Source organism: Vitis riparia, chromosome 14 (assembly GCF_004353265.1).
Source record: "Vitis riparia cultivar Riparia Gloire de Montpellier isolate 1030 chromosome 14, EGFV_Vit.rip_1.0, whole genome shotgun sequence".
In the NCBI taxonomy this organism is placed as follows: domain Eukaryota; kingdom Viridiplantae; phylum Streptophyta; class Magnoliopsida; order Vitales; family Vitaceae; genus Vitis; species Vitis riparia.
The window spans coordinates 26,564,871-26,583,517 of record NC_048444.1 but is presented as its reverse complement, the minus strand read 5'-3'; the positions used below and the strand labels follow the sequence as shown (position 1 = coordinate 26,583,517).

Genomic DNA, 18,647 nt, shown 5'->3' with positions numbered 1-18,647 from the left:
CTCCTTAGCTCTACCCTGGAATTAGTCCTGAAACCCAAACATTACGCAGAGTCCACTCTAAAGTCCAGACCATGAGTTGAGGGAAAAAGGATGAGCAAGGGGTGTAGTTGTTGAAGAATGGTTCAACCTTTAAATTTAAAAAATGCCATCCATTGAAGACTTGGAAAGTGTATCTGCTTACCTTATGTATAAAACATAGACTAATCCGATGAATTTATCTAATTAATTGCCATTTTTCCAATACAGGGTTTCTTGCTTCTCCCCAGAAAACACAGATTGTTATTCTTTAAGACAACTTAACAACTAGTTAAGAATGCCCTAGTTCAAAGGCGTTTGTCATGCAGCTATTTCTGTAACGACCCGCACCCAACCATGTAGATATTGTCCGTTTTGGGCCCAAGCGGGCCCTCACGGCTTTAAAACGCGTCTACTTGGTTAAGAGGAGTCTCTACATATATAGCGTCAGGAACATTCTCCCCTATCCGATGTGGGATATCACAAACACCCCCCCCATGCAGACACAATGTCCTCGTTGTGTCCCATGGGATTGCGGGGCTAAACAGACAAACACTCCTTACGGAGCCAAACAAACCCCCACACCGGGGTCGGGGATTGGCTCTGATACCATTTGTAACGACTCGCACCCAACCATGTAGATATTGTCCGCTTTGGACCCAAGGGGGCCCTCACGGCTTTAAAACGCGTCTACTTGGTTAAGAGGAGTCTCTACATATATAGCGCCAAGAACATTCTCCCCTATCCGATGTGGGACATCACAAATACCCTCCCATGCAGACACAACGTCCTCGTTGTGTCCCATGGGATTGCGGGGCCGAACAGATAAAGTCAAACAAACCCCCACACCGGGGTCGGGGATCGGCTCTGATACCATTTGTAACGACCCGCACCCAACCATGTAGATATTGTCCGTTTTGGGCCCAAGCGGGCCCTCACGGCTTTAAAACACGTCTACTTGGTTAAGAGGAGTCTCTACATATATAGCGTCAGGAACATTCTCCCCTATCCGATGTGGGATATCACAATTTCACTCATGTTTAGAGCCAATTGCTTAGATATGGCAGGCTGCAAGTATCAAAATTATAGTCAGAGCTTTTGTAACTGAGGAAAGCCTAATGAGCATAGCAGAAAATCTTTGAATTCATCCCAATGTTTCATTGAACTAAAGCAATCTAGAGCTTATCCAATGATTTTTCACAAAGTGGAAGGCACATGAGCTAGAAACTCAGAACTTGGCTACATAATAGAGATCAACTATTTCATGAAAGTAAGTCACATTACATTTACACTAAAGCAGTATAAATTCACTAATATTCCTATAAAGATATTTTTTAAACTGAACCTACACAAGCCTCATTGAGTAACCAGGTTTGAATTGGTTAGGTTATTCTATTTCTATAGTCCAGGCTTGCACCTACTCTGTAATCTTGTAGTTGCTTGCCTATACACTACTTTACAGATATTTCACTGTTTGGGTACTAATACTAAAATAAATGCATGGATCATGCAGACTGATATGAAATTGGACCTGCCTCCACTAATTGACCCTCACTTTCCACACATGCATGGAGAATATTCTAGCTAAGATCAATAAACTAACTAACTAACTAATCCCACATAAATTAGCATGTACTGGTGTAACCACTTGTCTTTGAAAGTGAAGAAAAGGATAAAAAAGGAAAACCTACCCATTGAAGACCGTCTATAAATTGACATGTTTTCCATGCAAAATTTCTCACCCCGCACCTCAACACAAAGATTTGTGATTGTTGAAGACAGGACTCTAACAATGAAGAAAGGTGTTAGTCTCCTGGTAGCTGTTGCCCTCATGGCATTGGCATCCTCTCTTGCCTCTGCCTCTGATCCAAGCCCACTGCAGGACACTTGTGTTGCCATTGATGAACCCAAGAATGCTGGTATTTCTTTAGTAACCAATGATCTTATCACTATTTTCATTAATCTTTCCATTGATAGTGGTTTCATACTAATGATCTATCTTTTCTTTTCCCCTTTTTTTAAATGCAGTATTTGTAAATGGAAAGTTCTGCAAGAACCCAAACCTGACTGTGGCCGAGGATTTCTTCTATCAAGGGCTGAATATTCCAGGAAACACAACAAATCGAGTGGGCTCAAATGTCACTACAGTAAATGTTGATGCAATACCAGGACTTAACACTCTTGGGATATCACTGGTTCGTATCGATTATGCACCCTATGGTCAAAACCCTCCTCACACTCACCCTCGTGCCACTGAGATCCTCACTGTCTTGGAGGGAACACTCTTAGTTGGCTTTGTCACATCCAACCCTCAAAACCGCCTCTTTAGCAAAGTTCTAAACAAGGGGGATGTTTTTGTGTTCCCTATTGGTCTCATTCACTTCCAATTCAACATTGGGCACATGAATGCAGTAGCCATTGCTGGTCTGAGCAGCCAAAATCCAGGTGTAATCACCATAGCCAATGCAGTGTTTGGATCAAATCCACCCATCAATCCCGATTTCCTGGCAACGGCCTTCCAGTTGGACAAGAAGGTGGTTGAATTCCTTCAAGCACGATTCTAGTGGGAAAATGGAGAAAATGAAGAAGCTGTCAACCTTTGATTTACTTGCTTGAATGACTATTTGTGATGTCCAATTACCTCATTACAATCATCCTAGAATAAGAGGGTTTATTACTTTCTTTTGTAGCTCTTGTGGAGTGGACTTTGGTCCTAATATTAAAATAAAGCAGTTTGTCTGTTAGGCATCTTCTTCTCTGTCTCCATCCCAGTATTTGTCTTAAAAAATCTTATCTTGTGAAAAAACAACTGGATAACAACTCTCAGATGATTGATTAACCTGTATATGCAGAATGTTGATTAAGAAGGAATACTTAACTAGTTGTAAAACAGTACTACTGTTACTCCCGGCATACTGCTGGCAGAATTGGTGATGAAGAAATGAACATTGAGGCAACAACTGCTGAGAATTCAAAAATAAAAAAGATGCCATTTTGATTCTCTATATTTTCCCATTATAACTCATCAACCGAGATCGAAGAAACTAATTAAGATGTCCAAGTAAACCATTTGAATGGTGGGAGAAGCATAAGTGTCATGAAAATTGTGAAGAAAGAATGGAAATGAAAACCCAGAAATCTTATGACATCTACTGTAGACAAAACCAATTAATTATAAGTTTAATGTGAGTTTTGATTTTTATCTGAAGTTTTTGTCATGTACTCCATTCTGAAAACAAGTGGGAAGAAAGTAGATTTCAATTCATGCTACAAGCTTCTGACCTCAACTTATAAAAGACTAATGGGTCATGACACTAATCACAAACTGATTATGGATGGCCTGTCCACAGGTTTACTCCTTAGCTCTACCCTGCAATAAGTCCCAAAACCTGAAGATTATTCAGAGTCCACTCTGAAGTCTAGACCATGATTTAAGGAAAAAGGATGAGAAAGGGGTGTAGTTGTTGAAGAATGGTTCAACCTTAAAATTAAAAAAAAGCCATCCATTGAAGACTTGGAAGGTGTATCTTCTTACCTTATGCATAGAACATAGACTAATCTGAGAACTTTATCTAAATAATTGGCATTTTTCCAATGCAAGGTTTCTTGCTTCTTACCAAAAAACACAGATTTGATTGTTAAAGACAACTTGTAAACAACTAATTTAGAAAGTCTTAGTTTAAAGGTGTTTGTAAAGCATCTCTTTCTCTCTCATAATACATAAATAAAGTCCCTATCAAAAAACATAATAATAATAATAATAATAACTTTTGAGCCAATTGCTCAGATAGGGCAGGCTGCAAGTGGTCAAAGCTTTTTTAACTGAGGAAAGCCCAATGAGCATAGCAGAAAATCTTGGAATTTATCCCAATCTTTCATTAAACTGAGGCAACCCCAGAGTTTATCCAAGGATTTTTCACTCAGTGGAAGGCAGATAGCTAGAAACTCAGAACTTGGCTACATATTCAATCTCATCAGCCAATCTCTGGACACTTTCAATGGTGAATTAAGCTATATAGATACTCATTAAACCGAACCTACACAAGCCTCATGGAGTAACCATGTTTGAAATTGGTGGATTATTGTCTAGTCTGAGCCTTCACCTACTCTGTAATCTTCGATTTGTTTGTCTTTACACTACAGATTTTTCAGTCTTTGGGTAGTAATACTATATATGTAAATGCATGGATCATGCAGATTGATATATATGAAATTGGACCTGCCTCCAATAATTGAACTTCACTTTATATTCTAATTAAGATCAGTATACTAACTAACTAATCCTACATAAATTTAAATGTATTGGTGTAACCACTTGTCCTTGAAAGTGAAAAAGAAGAAGAAGAAAAAAAAAAAAAACTACCCATTGAAGACTTGGTGAGTTTATGCAAAGATTAACTCACTGACTCTGGTCTATAAATTAACATCTTTCCCATGCAAAATTTCTCACCCCCTCCTAAAGATAAAGACTCTGATTGTTGGAGACAGTACTCTGACAATGAAGAAAGGTGTCAGTTTCCTGGTTGCTGTTGCCCTCATGGCATTGGCTTCCTCTCTTGCCGCTGCCTTTGATCCAAGCCCACTTCAGGACACTTGTGTTGCCATTCCTGAACCCAAGAATGCTGGTATTTCTATATATATAGTGACCAATGATCTTATTGCCATTTTCACTACTCTTGCCATTGATAATGGTTTGATACTAATGACCTATCTTTTCTTTTCCCCTTCTTTTTAAATGCAGTATTTGTAAATGGAAAGTTCTGCAAGAACCCAAACCTGACTGTGGCCGAGGATTTCTTCTTTCAAGGGCTGAATATTCCAGGAAACACAGCAAATCTAGTGGGCTCAAATGTCAATACAGTAAATGTTGATGCAATACCAGGGCTTAACACTCTTGGGATATCACTGGTTCGTATAGATTATGCACCCTATGGTCAAAACCCTCCTCACACTCACCCTCGTGCCACTGAGATCCTCACTGTCTTGGAGGGAACACTCTTAGTTGGCTTTGTCACATCCAACCCTCAAAACCGCCTCATTAGCAAAGTTCTAAACAAGGGGGATGTTTTTGTGTTCCCTATAGGTCTCATTCACTTCCAATTCAACATTGGGCACATTAATGCAGTAGCCATTGCTGGTCTGAACAGCCAAAATCCAGGTGTAATCACTATAGCCAATGCAGTATTTGGATCAAATCCACCCATCAATCCTGATTTCCTGGCAAGGGCCTTCCAGTTGGACAAGAAGGTGGTTGAATTCCTTCAAGCACGATTCTAGTGGGGAAATAGAGAAAATGAAGAACCTAGGAACCTTTGATTTGCAAGCTTGAATGACTATTTGTGATGTTTAATTACCTCATTACAATCGTCCTAGAATAAGAGGGTTTATTACTTTCTTTTGTAGCTCTTTTGGTGTGGACTCTGGTCCTAATATTAAAATAAAGCAGTTTGTCTGTTAGGTATCTTCTACTCCTGTCTCCATCTCAATATTTGTCTTAAAAAATCTTATCCAAATCTTTGATATTTCACTTGTGGAAAAACAACTGGATCACAAATCTCAGTTACTTGATTGATTATATACTGGATATGCAGAATTTTGATGAAGCAGCAATACTTGACTGGTTGTAAAATAGTTCTACTGTTACTTCCAGCATACTGCTGGCAGAATTGGTGATGAAGAAATGAACATTGAGGCAACAACTGCATACAATTCAGAAATGGAAAGGTGCCATTTTGCTTCTCTAAATTATCCCACTATAACCCAGCAACTAAGATCGAAGAAGCTAATTAAGATGTCCAGATAAACCATTTGAATGGTAGGAGAAGCACAAGTGTCATGAACATAGTGAAGAAAGAATGGAAAAGAAAACAGTTTAATTTGAGTTTTCATTTTTATCTGAAGTTTTCGTCATGTACTCCATGCTGATAAGAAGTGGAAAGAAAGTAGATTCGAATTCATGGAGCAAACTTCTCACCTCAACTTATAAAGATCTAATGGGTCATGACTGATGACACTAATCACAAACTGATCATAGATGGTCTGTCCACAGGGTTACTCTAGATTTACCTTGGAATAAGTCCTAAAACCCAAAGATTATGCAGAGTCCACTTTGAGTTGAGGAAAAAAGGATGGGAAAGGGGTGTAGTTGTTGAACAAGGGTTCGCCCTTTAAATTTAAAAAAGGCCATCCATTGAAGATTTGGAAAGTGTATCTGCTTACCTTATGTATAAAACATAGACTAATCTGAGAACTTTATCTAAATAATTGGTATTTTTCCAATGCAAGGTTTCTTGCTTCTTACCAAAAAACACAGATTTGATTGTTAAAGAAAACTTGTAAACAAATAATTTAGAAAGTCTTAGTTCAAAGGTGTTTGTTAAGCACTATAAAAAAACATGATAATGATAATAATAACTTTTGAGCCAATTGCTCAGATAGGGCAGGCTGCAAGTAGTCAAAGCTTTTTTAACTGAGGAAAGCCCAACGAGCATAGCAGAAAATCTTTGAATTTATCCCAATATTTCATTAAACAGAAGCAACCCCAGAGCTTATCCAAGGATTTTTCACTCAGTGGAAGGCACATGAGCTAGAAACTCAGAACTTGGCTACATATTCAATCTCATCAGCCAATCTCTGGACACTTTCAATGGTGAATTAAGCTTTATAGATACTCATTAAACTGAACCTACACAAGCCTCATGGAGTAACCATGTTTGAAATGGGTGGATTATTGTCTAGTCCGATGGCCTACTCTGTAATCTTCTATTTGCTTGTCTATACACTACTTTAGAGATTTTTCAGTGTTTGGGTACTAAAACTAAAAGAGCAGAAAGCTCTACTACTTATGTTATTGCATGGATCATGTAGATTGATATGAAATTTGACCTGCCTCCACCTATAATTGAACTCCACTATCCACACACTCATGGAGAATATTCTAGTTAAGATCAGTATACTAACTAATCCTACATAAATTAAAATGGATTGGTGTAACTAATTGTCCTTGAAAATGAAAAAAAACTACCCATTAAAGACTTTGTGAGTTTATGCAAAGACAAACTCACTGATTCTGGTCTATAAATTAGCATCTTTCCCATGCAAAATTTATCACCCCCACCTAAAGATAAAGACTCTGATTGTTGGAGACAGTACTCTGACAATGAAGAAAGGTGTCAGTTTCCTGGTTGCTGTTGCCCTCATGGCATTGGCTTCCTCTCTTGCCGCTGCCTTTGATCCAAGCCCACTTCAGGACACTTGTGTTGCCATTCCTGAACCCGAGAATGCTGGTATTTCTATATATATAGTGACCAATGATCTTATTGCCATTTTCACTACTCTTTCCATTGATAATGGTTTGATACTAATGACCTATCTTTTCTTTTCCCCTTCTTTTTAAATGCAGTATTTGTAAATGGAAAGTTCTGCAAGAACCCAAACCTGACTGTGGCCGAGGATTTCTTCTTTCAAGGGCTGAATATTCCAGGAAACACAGCAAATCGAGTGGGCTCAAATGTCACTACAGTAAATGTTGATGCAATACCAGGACTTAACACTCTTGGGATATCACTGGTTCGTATCGATTATGCACCCTATGGTCAAAACCCTCCTCACACTCACCCTCGTGCCACTGAGATCCTCACTGTCTTGGAGGGAACTCTCTTAGTTGGCTTTGTCACATCCAACCCTCAAAACCGCCTCTTTAGCAAAGTCCTCAACAAGGGGGATGTTTTTGTGTTCCCTATAGGTCTCATTCACTTCCAATTCAACATTGGGCACACTAATGCAGTAGCCATTGCTGGTCTGAACAGCCAAAATCCAGGTGTAATCACCATAGCCGATGCAGTGTTTGGATCAAATCCACCCATCAATCCTGATTTCCTTGCCAGGGCCTTCCAGTTGGACAAGAAGGTGGTTGAATACCTTCAAGCACGATTCTAGTTGGAAAATATAGAAAATTAAGAAGCTACCAGCCTTTGATTTCCTTGCTTAAATGACTATTTGTGATGTTCAATTACCTCATTACAGTCATCCTAGAATAAGAGGGTTTATTACTTTATGTTGTAGCTTGTTTGATGTGGACTTTGGTCCTAATATTAAAATAAAGCAGTTTGTGTATTAGGCATCTTCTTCTCTCACTATCCAATACTATATCCAGGATTATCCTATGTTTTCATTAAAAAATCTTAAACAAATCTTTGAGATTTCACTTGTAAAAGAAGCAACTGAATAACAAATCTCAGTTGATTGATTGATTAAATACAGGATATGCATAAAGCAGAACTACTGTTACTTCTAGCATACTGCTGACAGAATTGGTGATGAAGACATGAACATTGAGGCAACAACCCCATACAATTCAGAAATGGAAAGATGCCATTAATTTGCTTCTCTAAATTATCCTATTATAACCCCCATCAACTGAGATCGAAAAAACTAATTGAGATGTCCAAGTAAAAGCATATGAATGGTGGGAGAAGCATCAGTGTTATGAAATAGTGAGGAAAGAACAGAAATGAAAGCCCATAATCTTATGACATCCACTGTAAACAAACCTCTGACCCCAACTTCTTATAAAGATCTAGGTCATGACACTAATCACAAACTGATTAGAGATGGCCTGCCCACTGGTTTACTTCTTAGGTTTACACTGGAATAAGGCCTAAAACCCGAAGATTATGTAGAATCCATTCAAGAGTCTAGAGCATAAGTTGAGGAGAAAAGGATGAGAAAGGAGTGTAATCGAAGAATGGTTCAACCTTTAAATTTGAAAAATGACATCCATTGAAGACTTGGAAAGTGTTACTGCTTACCTCACCTATAAAACATAGATTAACCTGAGGACTTCATCTAATTTATTGGTATTTTTCAAATGCAAGGTTTCTTGCTTCTCACCAGGAAACACCGACGTGATTGTTAAAGACAACTTATAAACAACTAATTAAAAAGTCTTAGTTTAAAGGTGTTTATTAAGATCTCTTTCTCTCTCAAACCATAATAATAATAATAATAATAATAATAACTTTTGAGCCAACAGGGAAGGCTGCAAGCATAAAAATCATGGTCAAAGCTTTTGTAACCGAGGAAAGCCTAATGAGCATAGCAGAAAATCTTTGAATTTATCCCTATTTTTCATTAAACTTTAGCAACCCTAGAGCTTATCCAAGGATTTTTCACTCAGTGGAAGGCACATGAGCTAGAAACTCAGAACTTGGCTACATATTCAATCTCATCAGCCAATCTCTGAAAACTTTGACTGGTTAATTAAGCTATATAGATACTCATTAAACTGAACCTACACAAGCCTCATAGAGTAACCATGTTTGGAATGGGTGGGTTATTGTCTAGTCCAAGCCTGCACTTACTCTGTAATCTTCTATTTTCTTGTCAATACACTATACATATTTTTCAGTGTTTGAATAGTAGTAATATTCAATCTACTATTTATGTAATTGTATGGATCATGCAGATTGATATGAAATTGGACCTGCCTCCACCAATAATTGAACTTCACTTTCCACACGCATGGAGAATTTTCTAGTTAAGATCAGTATAGTAACTAACTAATCCTACATAAATCAACATGTATTGGTGTAACCACTTGACGTTGAAAGTGAAAAAAAGAAAAAAAGAAAAGAAAAGAAAAGAAAAAACTACCCATTGAAGACTTTGTGAGTTTATGCAAAGACTTAACTCACTGACTGGTCTATAAATTAACATCTTTCCCATGCAAAATTTCTCACCCCCACCTAAAGATAAAGATTGTGATTGTTGGAGACAGTTCTCTAACAATGAAGAAAGGTGTTAGTTCCCTGGTAACTGTTGCCCTCATGGCATTGGCTTCCTCTCTTGCCTCTGCCTTTGATCCAAGGCCACTGCAGGACACTTGTGTTGCCATTGATGAACCCGAGAATGCTGGTATTTCTTTAGTAACCAATGATCTTGTCACTATTTTCACTAATCTTTCCATTGATGGTGGTTTGGTACTAATGACCTATCTTTTATTTTCCTTCTGTTTTTTTAAATGCAGTATTTGTAAATGGAAAGTTCTGCAAGAACCCAAACCTGACCGTGGCCGACGATTTCTTGTATCAAGGGCTGAATATTCCAGGAAACACAGCAAATCTAGTGGGCTCAAATGTCACTATTATAAATGTTGATGTACTACCAGGACAAAACACTCTTGGGATATCACTGGTTCGTATCGATTATGCACCCTATGGTCAAAACCCTCCTCACATTCACCCCCGTGCCAGTGAGATCCTCACAGTTTTGGAGGGAACACTCTTAGTTGGCTTTGTCACATCCAACCCTCAAAACCGCTTCATTAGCAAAGTCCTCAACAAAGGGGATGTTTTTGTGTTCCCTATCGGTCTCATTCACTTCCCTATCGGTCTCAACAAAGGGAACACTCTTAGATTGCTTTTCATGGAAATCTTGATATGCCCCTTTTTAAGATTGCTTTCTAGTCTTAGGAAACGCTTTTAGCCTCGTTCAAAATTCATCCCAAAGAGGAACTTAGTGTATTAGATTCATTAATGAATGTAAGCACTTTTAAAAATAATTTGAAACTCAAATGCTAATCCAATTTTATGAATTTATGAACAACAATTGGTTCATTATTTCTCTTATGCGCAAAATCATAATTATCCAAAAATTTTCATTCAACAAATAAACTCCAAATCAAGAAAGAGTTAGTGCTTTTGTTTCATTAACAAATATTTAATTTGAAAAAATAGTTCAAAATTTAAAAAATAAACCAATTATTGCTAGTAATTCAAGGAGTAATATTTGCATCCCCATCATCTTGTATCTTGGTAGGGCTATTTTGTGAGCCTTCAAAATGGGTATTGTACAAAGAAATAGAGAGTTCAAACAGGGTTCAAAATCTTAGTCGAGATTGGTACGACTCAACCGAGTCATATCCGCCTCCACCATGACTAGTATTGGACTAATACCCAAGTCCAATATTTGGTTGACTTGTGAATAAATTTGTTGAATCATGAAGAAAATTTGAGATAACCATAATATTATGTCCAAACTAAGCTCTTTGCGTGATGGGTAATGGAAAAATTGGTAATATTGGAGTGAAAATGGTGGATGAGAGAAAAAGATCGAAACCCATGAAAGTGAAGAAATATAGAGAGTTCAGAGCCTTCAAACCCTTTGGATTTTCATCCATGTGTTTGCATCTCCATCATCTTGTATCTTCGTAGGACTATTTTGTGAGCCTTAAAAAATGAGTATTGTGTATAGAAATAGAGAGCTCAAACAGGGTTCATAATCTCGGTTAAGACTCCTACGACTTGATTGTGTCATATCCGCCTCAGCCATGATCAGTATCGGATCGATACCCTAGTCCAATATTTGGTTGACTCATGAATAAATTTGTTGAATAAAAAAAGAAACTTTGAGATAACTCCAAGATTATGTCCAAACTAAGCTTTTTGGATGATGGGTGATGGAAAAAAATGGTAATACCATAGCAAAAATGGTGGATGAGAGAAGAAGATTGAAACCCATGAAAGTGGAAAAGTATGAAGAGTTTAGACTCTTCAAACCCTTTTCATCTTCATTCCTATATTTGCATCTCAATCCTCTTGTATCTTTGTTAGGGTATTTTGTTAGCCTTAAAAAATGGGTATTGTGCAAAGAAATAGAGAGTTCAAACAAGGTTCAAAATCTCAATTGAGACTGGTATGACTCGGCCAAGTCATATTCACCTTGGCCATGACCGATACCGAACTAATACCCGAGTCCAATATTTGGTTAACTCATGAATAAACTTGTTGAATAAAAAAGAAACTTTGAGATAACCCTAAGATTATATCTAAACTAAGCTCTTCGGGTGATGGAAAAAATGGCAATATTGGAGCGGATATGGTGGATGAGAGAAGAAAATCAAGAAAGAGTTAGTATTTTTGTTTCATTAATAGATATTTAATTTTAAAAAATAGTTCAAAATTAAAAAATAAACCAATTATTGCTAGATTTTCAATGAGTAATATTTGCATCTTCATTATCTTGTATCTTGGTAAGGCTATTTTGTGAGCCTTCAAAATGGGTATTCTACAGAGAAATAGAGAGCTCAAATAGGGTTCAAAATCTTAGTCGAGACTGGTACGACTTGGTTGAGTCATATCCGCCTCTACCATGACTAGTATCGAACAGATACCCAAGTCCAATTTTTGGTTGACTTATGAATAAACTTGTTGAATCACAAAGAAAATTTGAGATAACCTTAATATTATGTCCAAACTAAGCTCTTCGAGTGATGGGTAATGGAAAAAAATGGTAATATTGGAGCGGAAATGGCAGATAAGAGAAGAAAATCAAAACTCATGAAAGTGAAAAAATATGGAGAGTTCAGAGTCTTCAAACTCTTTGGATTTTCATCCTTGTATTTGCATCTCCATCATCTTGTATCTTCGTAGGACTATTTTGTAAGCCTTCAAAAATGGGTATTGTGTAGATAAATAGAGAGCTCAAATAGAGTTCATAATCTCGGTTGAGACAAGTACAACTTGTTTGAGTCATATCCGCCTCAACCATGATTGATATTGAATTGATACTTGAGTCCAATATTTGGTTTACTCATGAATAAACTTGTTGAATAAAAAAGAAACTTTGAGATAACTCCAAGATTATGTTCAAACTAAGCTTTTTGGGTGATGGGTGATGGAAAAAAATTGTAATATTAGAGCGCAAATGGTGGATGAGATAAGACGATTGAAACCCATTAAAGTGAAAAAGTAGAAGAGTTTAGAGTCTTCAAACCCTTTGCATCTTCATTTCTTTATTTGCATCTCAATCCTCTTATATCTTCGTAGGGCTAATTTGTTAGCCTTAAAAAATGGGTACTGTGCAAAGAAATAGAGAGTTCAAATAGGGTTCAAAATCTCGATTGAGACCAGTATAACTCGGCCAAGTCATATCCGCCTCAGCCATGACCAGTACCGAACTAAGACTCGAGTCCAATATTTGGTTGACTCATGAATAAACTTGTTGAATAAAAAAGAAACTTTGAGATAACCCCAAGATTATGTCCAAAATAAGCTCTTCGAGTGATGGGTCATGGAAAAAAATGGTAATATTGGAGCTGAAATGGCGGATGAGAGAAGAAGATCGAAACCTATGAAAGTGAAGAAGTATGGAGAGTTCAGAGTCTTCAAACCCTTTGCATCTTCATCCCTGTATTTGCATCTCTATCATCTTGTATCTTTGTAGGGTTATTTTGTGAGCATTCAAAAATGGGTATTATGTAGAGAAATAGAGAGCTCAAAAAGGGTTCAAAATCTTGGTCATGACTAGTATCAGACTGATACCCAAGTCCAATATTTAGTTGACTCATGACTAAACTTGTTGAATCATAAAGAAACTTTGAGATAACCCCAAGATTATGTCCAAACTAAGCTCTTTGAGTGATGGGTGATGGAAAAAAAAATGATAATATTGGAATGGAAATGGTGGATGAGAGAAGAAGATTGAAACCTATGGTAGTGAAGAAGTATGGAGACTTCAAAGTCTTCAAACCCTTTGCATATTCATCCTTGTATTTGCATCTTCATCCTCTTGTATCTTCGTAGGGCTATTTTATAAGGCTTCAAAAATTAGTATTGTGCAAAGAAATAGAAAGCTCAAACAGGGTTCAAAATCTCGGTCGAGACTGGTACGACTCAACTGATTCATATATGCCTCAGCCATGATCGGTATCGGACCGATACCCGAGTCCAATATTTGGTTGAATCATGAATAAACTTGTTAAATCACAAAGAAACTTTGAGATATCCCTAAGATTATGTCCAAGCTAAGCTCTTCAGGTGATGGGTGATGGAAAAAAAATGGTAATATTGGAGCAGAAATAGTTGATGAGAGAAGAAGATTGAAACCCATGAAAGCGAAGAAATATGGAGAGTTCAAAGTCTTCAAACCTTTTGCATCTTCATCCCTATATTTGCATCTCTATCCTCTTGTATTTTCATAGGGTTATTTTACGAGCCTTTAAAAATGGGTATTGTACAAAGAAATAGAGAGCTCAAACAGGGTTAAAATCTTGGCCATGACTAGTACTGAATCGATACTTGAGTCTAATATTTGGTTGACTCATGAAAAAACTTGTTGAATCACAAAGAAACTTTGAGATAACCCCAAGATTATATTCAAACTAAGCTCTTTGGGTGATGGGTGATGGAAAAAAAATGGTAATATAGGAGCGAAAATAGTGGATGAAAGAAGATGATGGAAACATATGAAAGTGAAGAAGTGTGGAGAGTATAGAGTCTTCAAACCTTGCGCATCTTCATCCTTGTATTTCCAGCTCCATCCTTTTGTATCTTTGTAGGCCTATTTTTTCAGCCTTCAAATATAGGTATTGTGCAAAGAAATAGAGAGCTCAAAGTGTTGTTTTAGAGAGAAAATGGGTATTGTGCCAAAAAAAGGAAATACGTGTTTGCCAATGGGTTATGGGTATTTGATAGGATTACAAATTTGGGTGGGTATTTGTTTTTTAAGTAGTTAATGAATATGTTGTGAATAATTGTATTTAAATGGATAATGCAAATTTGATGGGAATTAGGATTATGGTACATTAATAATGAATATTTAGGTTTACATGAATAAAATAGGAAATGAATATTAATATAAAAATTCAATTCAAATGAATAGATGTATAGAAAAAATATATTATATTCAAATATGCTCATTCAAATAAAAATTCTTTATTTTTATAATTGTTTTATTTAGAATACATTTGATAAGAAAAATGATGTTTATTTTTTTCAAAGATGATTCCTAGATGTATTTTTTTTAATATTGAAAATATTTTTTAAAAATTCAAAATATTTAATTTAAAAAAAATTATAAACTATAAATTCACTTTTTATTATTTTCATCTTTAATGATGCATATTTAATATTAAGTGATTAAATTATTTTTTTTATAGCTTTAATATTTTTATAAATCATTACGAAGGTATGTTTTATCATAATTTGAATAATTTTATACATAATAAAATTTTATTTCTTAATTTTTAACTTTATTTATTTGTATTTATTTTTGTAATCTTTTTAAATTGTTTTGAGCTTTTAAACTATAAATTTTTGCGTATCATCCGATATCGATCCGTGACGTTGAAACTGATGTACCTCGGGACTTACTGATATGGTGACCAATACCGTGACTTTGAACCATGGCCAACTTCTTATAAAGATCTAATGGGTCATGACACTAATCACAATCTGATTACAGATGGTCTGTCCACTGGTTTACTTCTTAGCTTTAAACTAGGAATAAGGCCTAAAACCCGAAGATTATGTAGAATCCATTCTAGAGTCTAGAGCATAACTTGAGGAAGTTCAACCTTTCAATTCGAAAAATGACATCCATTGAAGATTTGGAAAGTGTAACTGCTTAATTTCCTTACGTATAGGGCATAGATTAGTCGAAGGACTTCATCTAATTAATTGGTATTTTCTTGCTTCTCGCCAGAAAATACGGACTTGCTTGTTAAAGACAACTTAGAAGCAACTAATTAAAAAGTCTTAGAAACCGCTCAGACAGCGAAGGCTACAAGCGTAAAAATCATAGTCAAAGCTTTTGTAACTGAGGGAAGCCTAATGAGCGTATAGCAGAAAGCCAGAGCTTATCCAAGGACTTTTCACTCAGGGGAAGGCACATGAGCTAGAAACTCAGAACTTGGCTACATATTCAATCTCATCAGCCAATCTCTGAACACTTTGAATGGTGAATTAAGCTATATAGATACTCATTAAACTGAAGCTACACAAGCCTCATGGAGTAACCATGTTTGATATGGGTGGGTCATTCTATACTCCAAGCTGGCACCTACTCTGTAATCTTCTATTTGCTTGTCTATACACTACTAAAAGAGCAGAAAGCTCTACTATATATGTAAACGTATGGATCATGCAGATTGATATTAAATTGGACCTGCCTCCACCTGATTGTACATTCCTTTATATTCTGGTTAAGATCTATATACTGACTAATCCTACGTAAATCAACACGTATTGGTGCAACCGCTTGTCCTCGAAAGTGAAAAAAGAAAGAAGAAAAAACTTCCCATTGAAGACTTGGTGAGTTTATTCAAAGACTAACTCACCGACTCTGGTCTATAAATTAACATCTTTTCCATGCTAAATTTCTTATCCCCGCCTAAAGATAAAGATTGGGATTGTTGGAGACAGTACTCTAACAATGAAGAAAGGCGTTAGTTTCCTGGTAACTGTGGCCCTCATGGCATTGGCTTCGTTTCTTGCCTCTGCCTATGATCCAAGCCCACTGGAAGACACCTGTGTTGCAGTTGATGAGCCTAAGAATGCTGGTATTTCTATTGTAACCAATGATGTTATAGCTATTTTCAGTACTACTCTTTTTATTGATATGGTGAGTATGGTTTGATACTAATGATACATCTTTTCTTTTTTCCTTCTTCATGCAGTATTTGTAAATGGGAAGTTCTGCAAGAACCCAAACCTGACCGTGGCCGAGGATTTCTTGTATCAAGGCCTGAATATTCCAGGAAACACATCAAATTATGTGGGCTCAGTTGTCAATCTTATAAATGTTGATCAATTACCAGGAGAAAACACTCTTGGGGTGTCAATGTCTCGTATCGATTATGAACCTAATGGTCAAAACCCTCCTCACTTTCACCCTCGTGCCAGTGAGATCTTCATTGTCTTGGAGGGAAAACTCTTAGTTGGCTTTATCACATCCAACCCTGAACACCGCTTCATTAGCAAAGTCCTGAACAAGGGGGATGTTTTTGTGTTCCCTTTCAGTCTCATTCACTTCCAAGTCAACATTGGGCACACTAATGCAGTAGCCATTGCCGCTTTTAACAGCCAAAATCCAGGTTTAGTCACCATAGCCAGTTCAATGTTTGGATCAAATCCACCCATCAATCCTGATTTCCTGGCAAGGGCCTTCCAGTTGGACAAGAGGGTGGTTGAATACCTTCAAGCACGATTCTAGTGGGGAAATATAGAAAAAGAATAAGCTGTCAACCTTTGATTTCCTTGCTTGAATGACGATTCATGATGTTCAATTCCCTCATTGTAACAAACATGGTATAATAAGAGGGTCTGGTTGTAACTCTTCTGGTGTGGACTTTGGGCATATTACTACAATAAAGCAGTCTGCAGTCTGTTTGTTAAGCATCATCTCTCTCTCTCTCGCTGTGTTTCTGCCTCCCTCGATACTAAATTCAGGATACTGTTTTGCAGAATCAATTATGCCAACAGATTAATTATCAATTGTCTAAACCATAATGACTGAATGAAGCTTATAAGAATGAATCAAAACTAGTTCAAAATACTACACCCTTGATTAAATTCTCAGGTGTAGATATAATGAAAAACTTGACGTATTTACGTATTAAAAAAATAAATTTTATTTATTTTTAAATTTATTTCAAATAAAATATATCACCCTTTTATTATTTTAAAATTAGTATTATTCATTCTTATCAAAATAAATAAATCAATCATATCTTAAAATAGTATCATTTTAAATAAAAATCATAATTTATGATTTTATTATAATTAATTTCATATTTTACGAATTTTTTTAATTTATCTTTAATTTAAAAACTATTTTTAAAAAAAAAAATCTTTAATAAGACTTCAATTAAATATAATTAATATTGTATAAATTGAATTTATAAATTTTTTTTACAAAAAATCAAATAAAAACTTATTTTAAAAACAACTGAAGTTTATTTATCCAAACCAAGTTTTTTTTTTCTTTGCAATTTATTTAAACAAAAATAACAGAGACCCCAAATCGATCAACCCAATGGTTGGTCCGAACCGAGTGGCTAATATGAGGCAAAGGGGATGAATGGGTTGGGTTTGACAAAACTCACTTGGTCTAACGTTTGGATGCTAGACATGTAACTACTAGAGGTATCCAATGGGTCGAGCCACCCATTTTGGCTTGTGGCTTAGTGCGCCAAAAGACTGAGTCAGGCCAGCATGGCCCAAATGAGCGGGTCATGGTGGGCCTAAGGAAACAACCCATCATGCCGTCATGTTGGCCCACTTGACCTTTAAATATTACTTTTTATTATTTTTAAAAACAAAAAACTAACATTTTTATAAATTTTACGGTTATAAACTTCATAGATATAAATATAAAAAATAAAAAGTATAATTATTAGAAGTGTATAAAAAATAAAAAAGTATAATTATTAGAGGTGTTTAATAATAAAAAAACTTAAGTCAAAATGAATTAAAAAAATTAATTAAAATTTTTAATAAAGTGTGTGCCCATGGGGCACGACTCACTGGCATGACACAACACGACATGATTAGCGCATGGGCTTATGGGCCATGTCAAGCCACCTATTTGTCTTGCATGGGTCGAGCCGATGCATTAGCCTGTAATGGCCTGATAAACATCGGGTTGTGTTGGCCTGACACGACCCATTGGACACCTTTAATAACTGTGTTGGATATAGGTCTTTTTAGTTGAAATTTGGGTCAGGTTTAAATGAGCTCCAAACCAAGCTTTGACCTAAAAGTTTCAGACGACCATCGAAGGATTTTTATTTATTTTTTACTTAATTTTAAATAAAACTTAAAATTATATAGTGTTTAAAAGTATTAAACATC

General features: G+C 36.2%; 5 protein-coding genes across 5 annotated transcripts; all 5 read left to right on the top strand.

Annotated features, from left to right (window-relative positions):
• The first annotated feature begins 1,758 nt into the window (after positions 1-1,758).
• LOC117929698 (germin-like protein subfamily 1 member 14) lies at positions 1,759-2,773 on the top strand. The gene is made up of 2 exons (XM_034850077.1): positions 1,759-1,934; positions 2,044-2,773. Exons 1-2 carry the CDS (start codon positions 1,808-1,810, stop codon positions 2,577-2,579), a joined length of 663 nt encoding a protein of 220 aa, XP_034705968.1. The 5' UTR covers positions 1,759-1,807; the 3' UTR covers positions 2,580-2,773.
• A 1,703-nt stretch (positions 2,774-4,476) lies between these two features.
• On the top strand, positions 4,477-5,479 carry LOC117930994 (germin-like protein subfamily 1 member 13). The gene is made up of 2 exons (XM_034851832.1): positions 4,477-4,640; positions 4,757-5,479. The coding sequence occupies exons 1-2, from the start codon at positions 4,514-4,516 to the stop codon at positions 5,290-5,292; spliced, it is 663 nt and encodes a 220-aa protein (XP_034707723.1). The 5' UTR covers positions 4,477-4,513; the 3' UTR covers positions 5,293-5,479.
• Positions 5,480-7,132: 1,653 nt separating this feature from the next.
• LOC117930999 (germin-like protein subfamily 1 member 7) lies at positions 7,133-8,137 on the top strand. Its single transcript, XM_034851837.1, has 2 exons — positions 7,133-7,301; positions 7,418-8,137. Exons 1-2 carry the CDS (start codon positions 7,175-7,177, stop codon positions 7,951-7,953), a joined length of 663 nt encoding a protein of 220 aa, XP_034707728.1. The 5' UTR covers positions 7,133-7,174; the 3' UTR covers positions 7,954-8,137.
• Positions 8,138-9,803: 1,666 nt separating this feature from the next.
• Positions 9,804-10,500, top strand: LOC117930601 (germin-like protein subfamily 1 member 13). Its single transcript, XM_034851235.1, has 2 exons — positions 9,804-9,930; positions 10,043-10,500. Exons 1-2 carry the CDS (start codon positions 9,804-9,806, stop codon positions 10,498-10,500), a joined length of 585 nt encoding a protein of 194 aa, XP_034707126.1.
• Positions 10,501-16,227: 5,727 nt separating this feature from the next.
• On the top strand, positions 16,228-17,192 carry LOC117931018 (germin-like protein subfamily 1 member 7). Its single transcript, XM_034851860.1, has 2 exons — positions 16,228-16,354; positions 16,472-17,192. Exons 1-2 carry the CDS (start codon positions 16,228-16,230, stop codon positions 17,005-17,007), a joined length of 663 nt encoding a protein of 220 aa, XP_034707751.1. The 3' UTR covers positions 17,008-17,192.
• Positions 17,193-18,647: the final 1,455 nt, after the last annotated feature.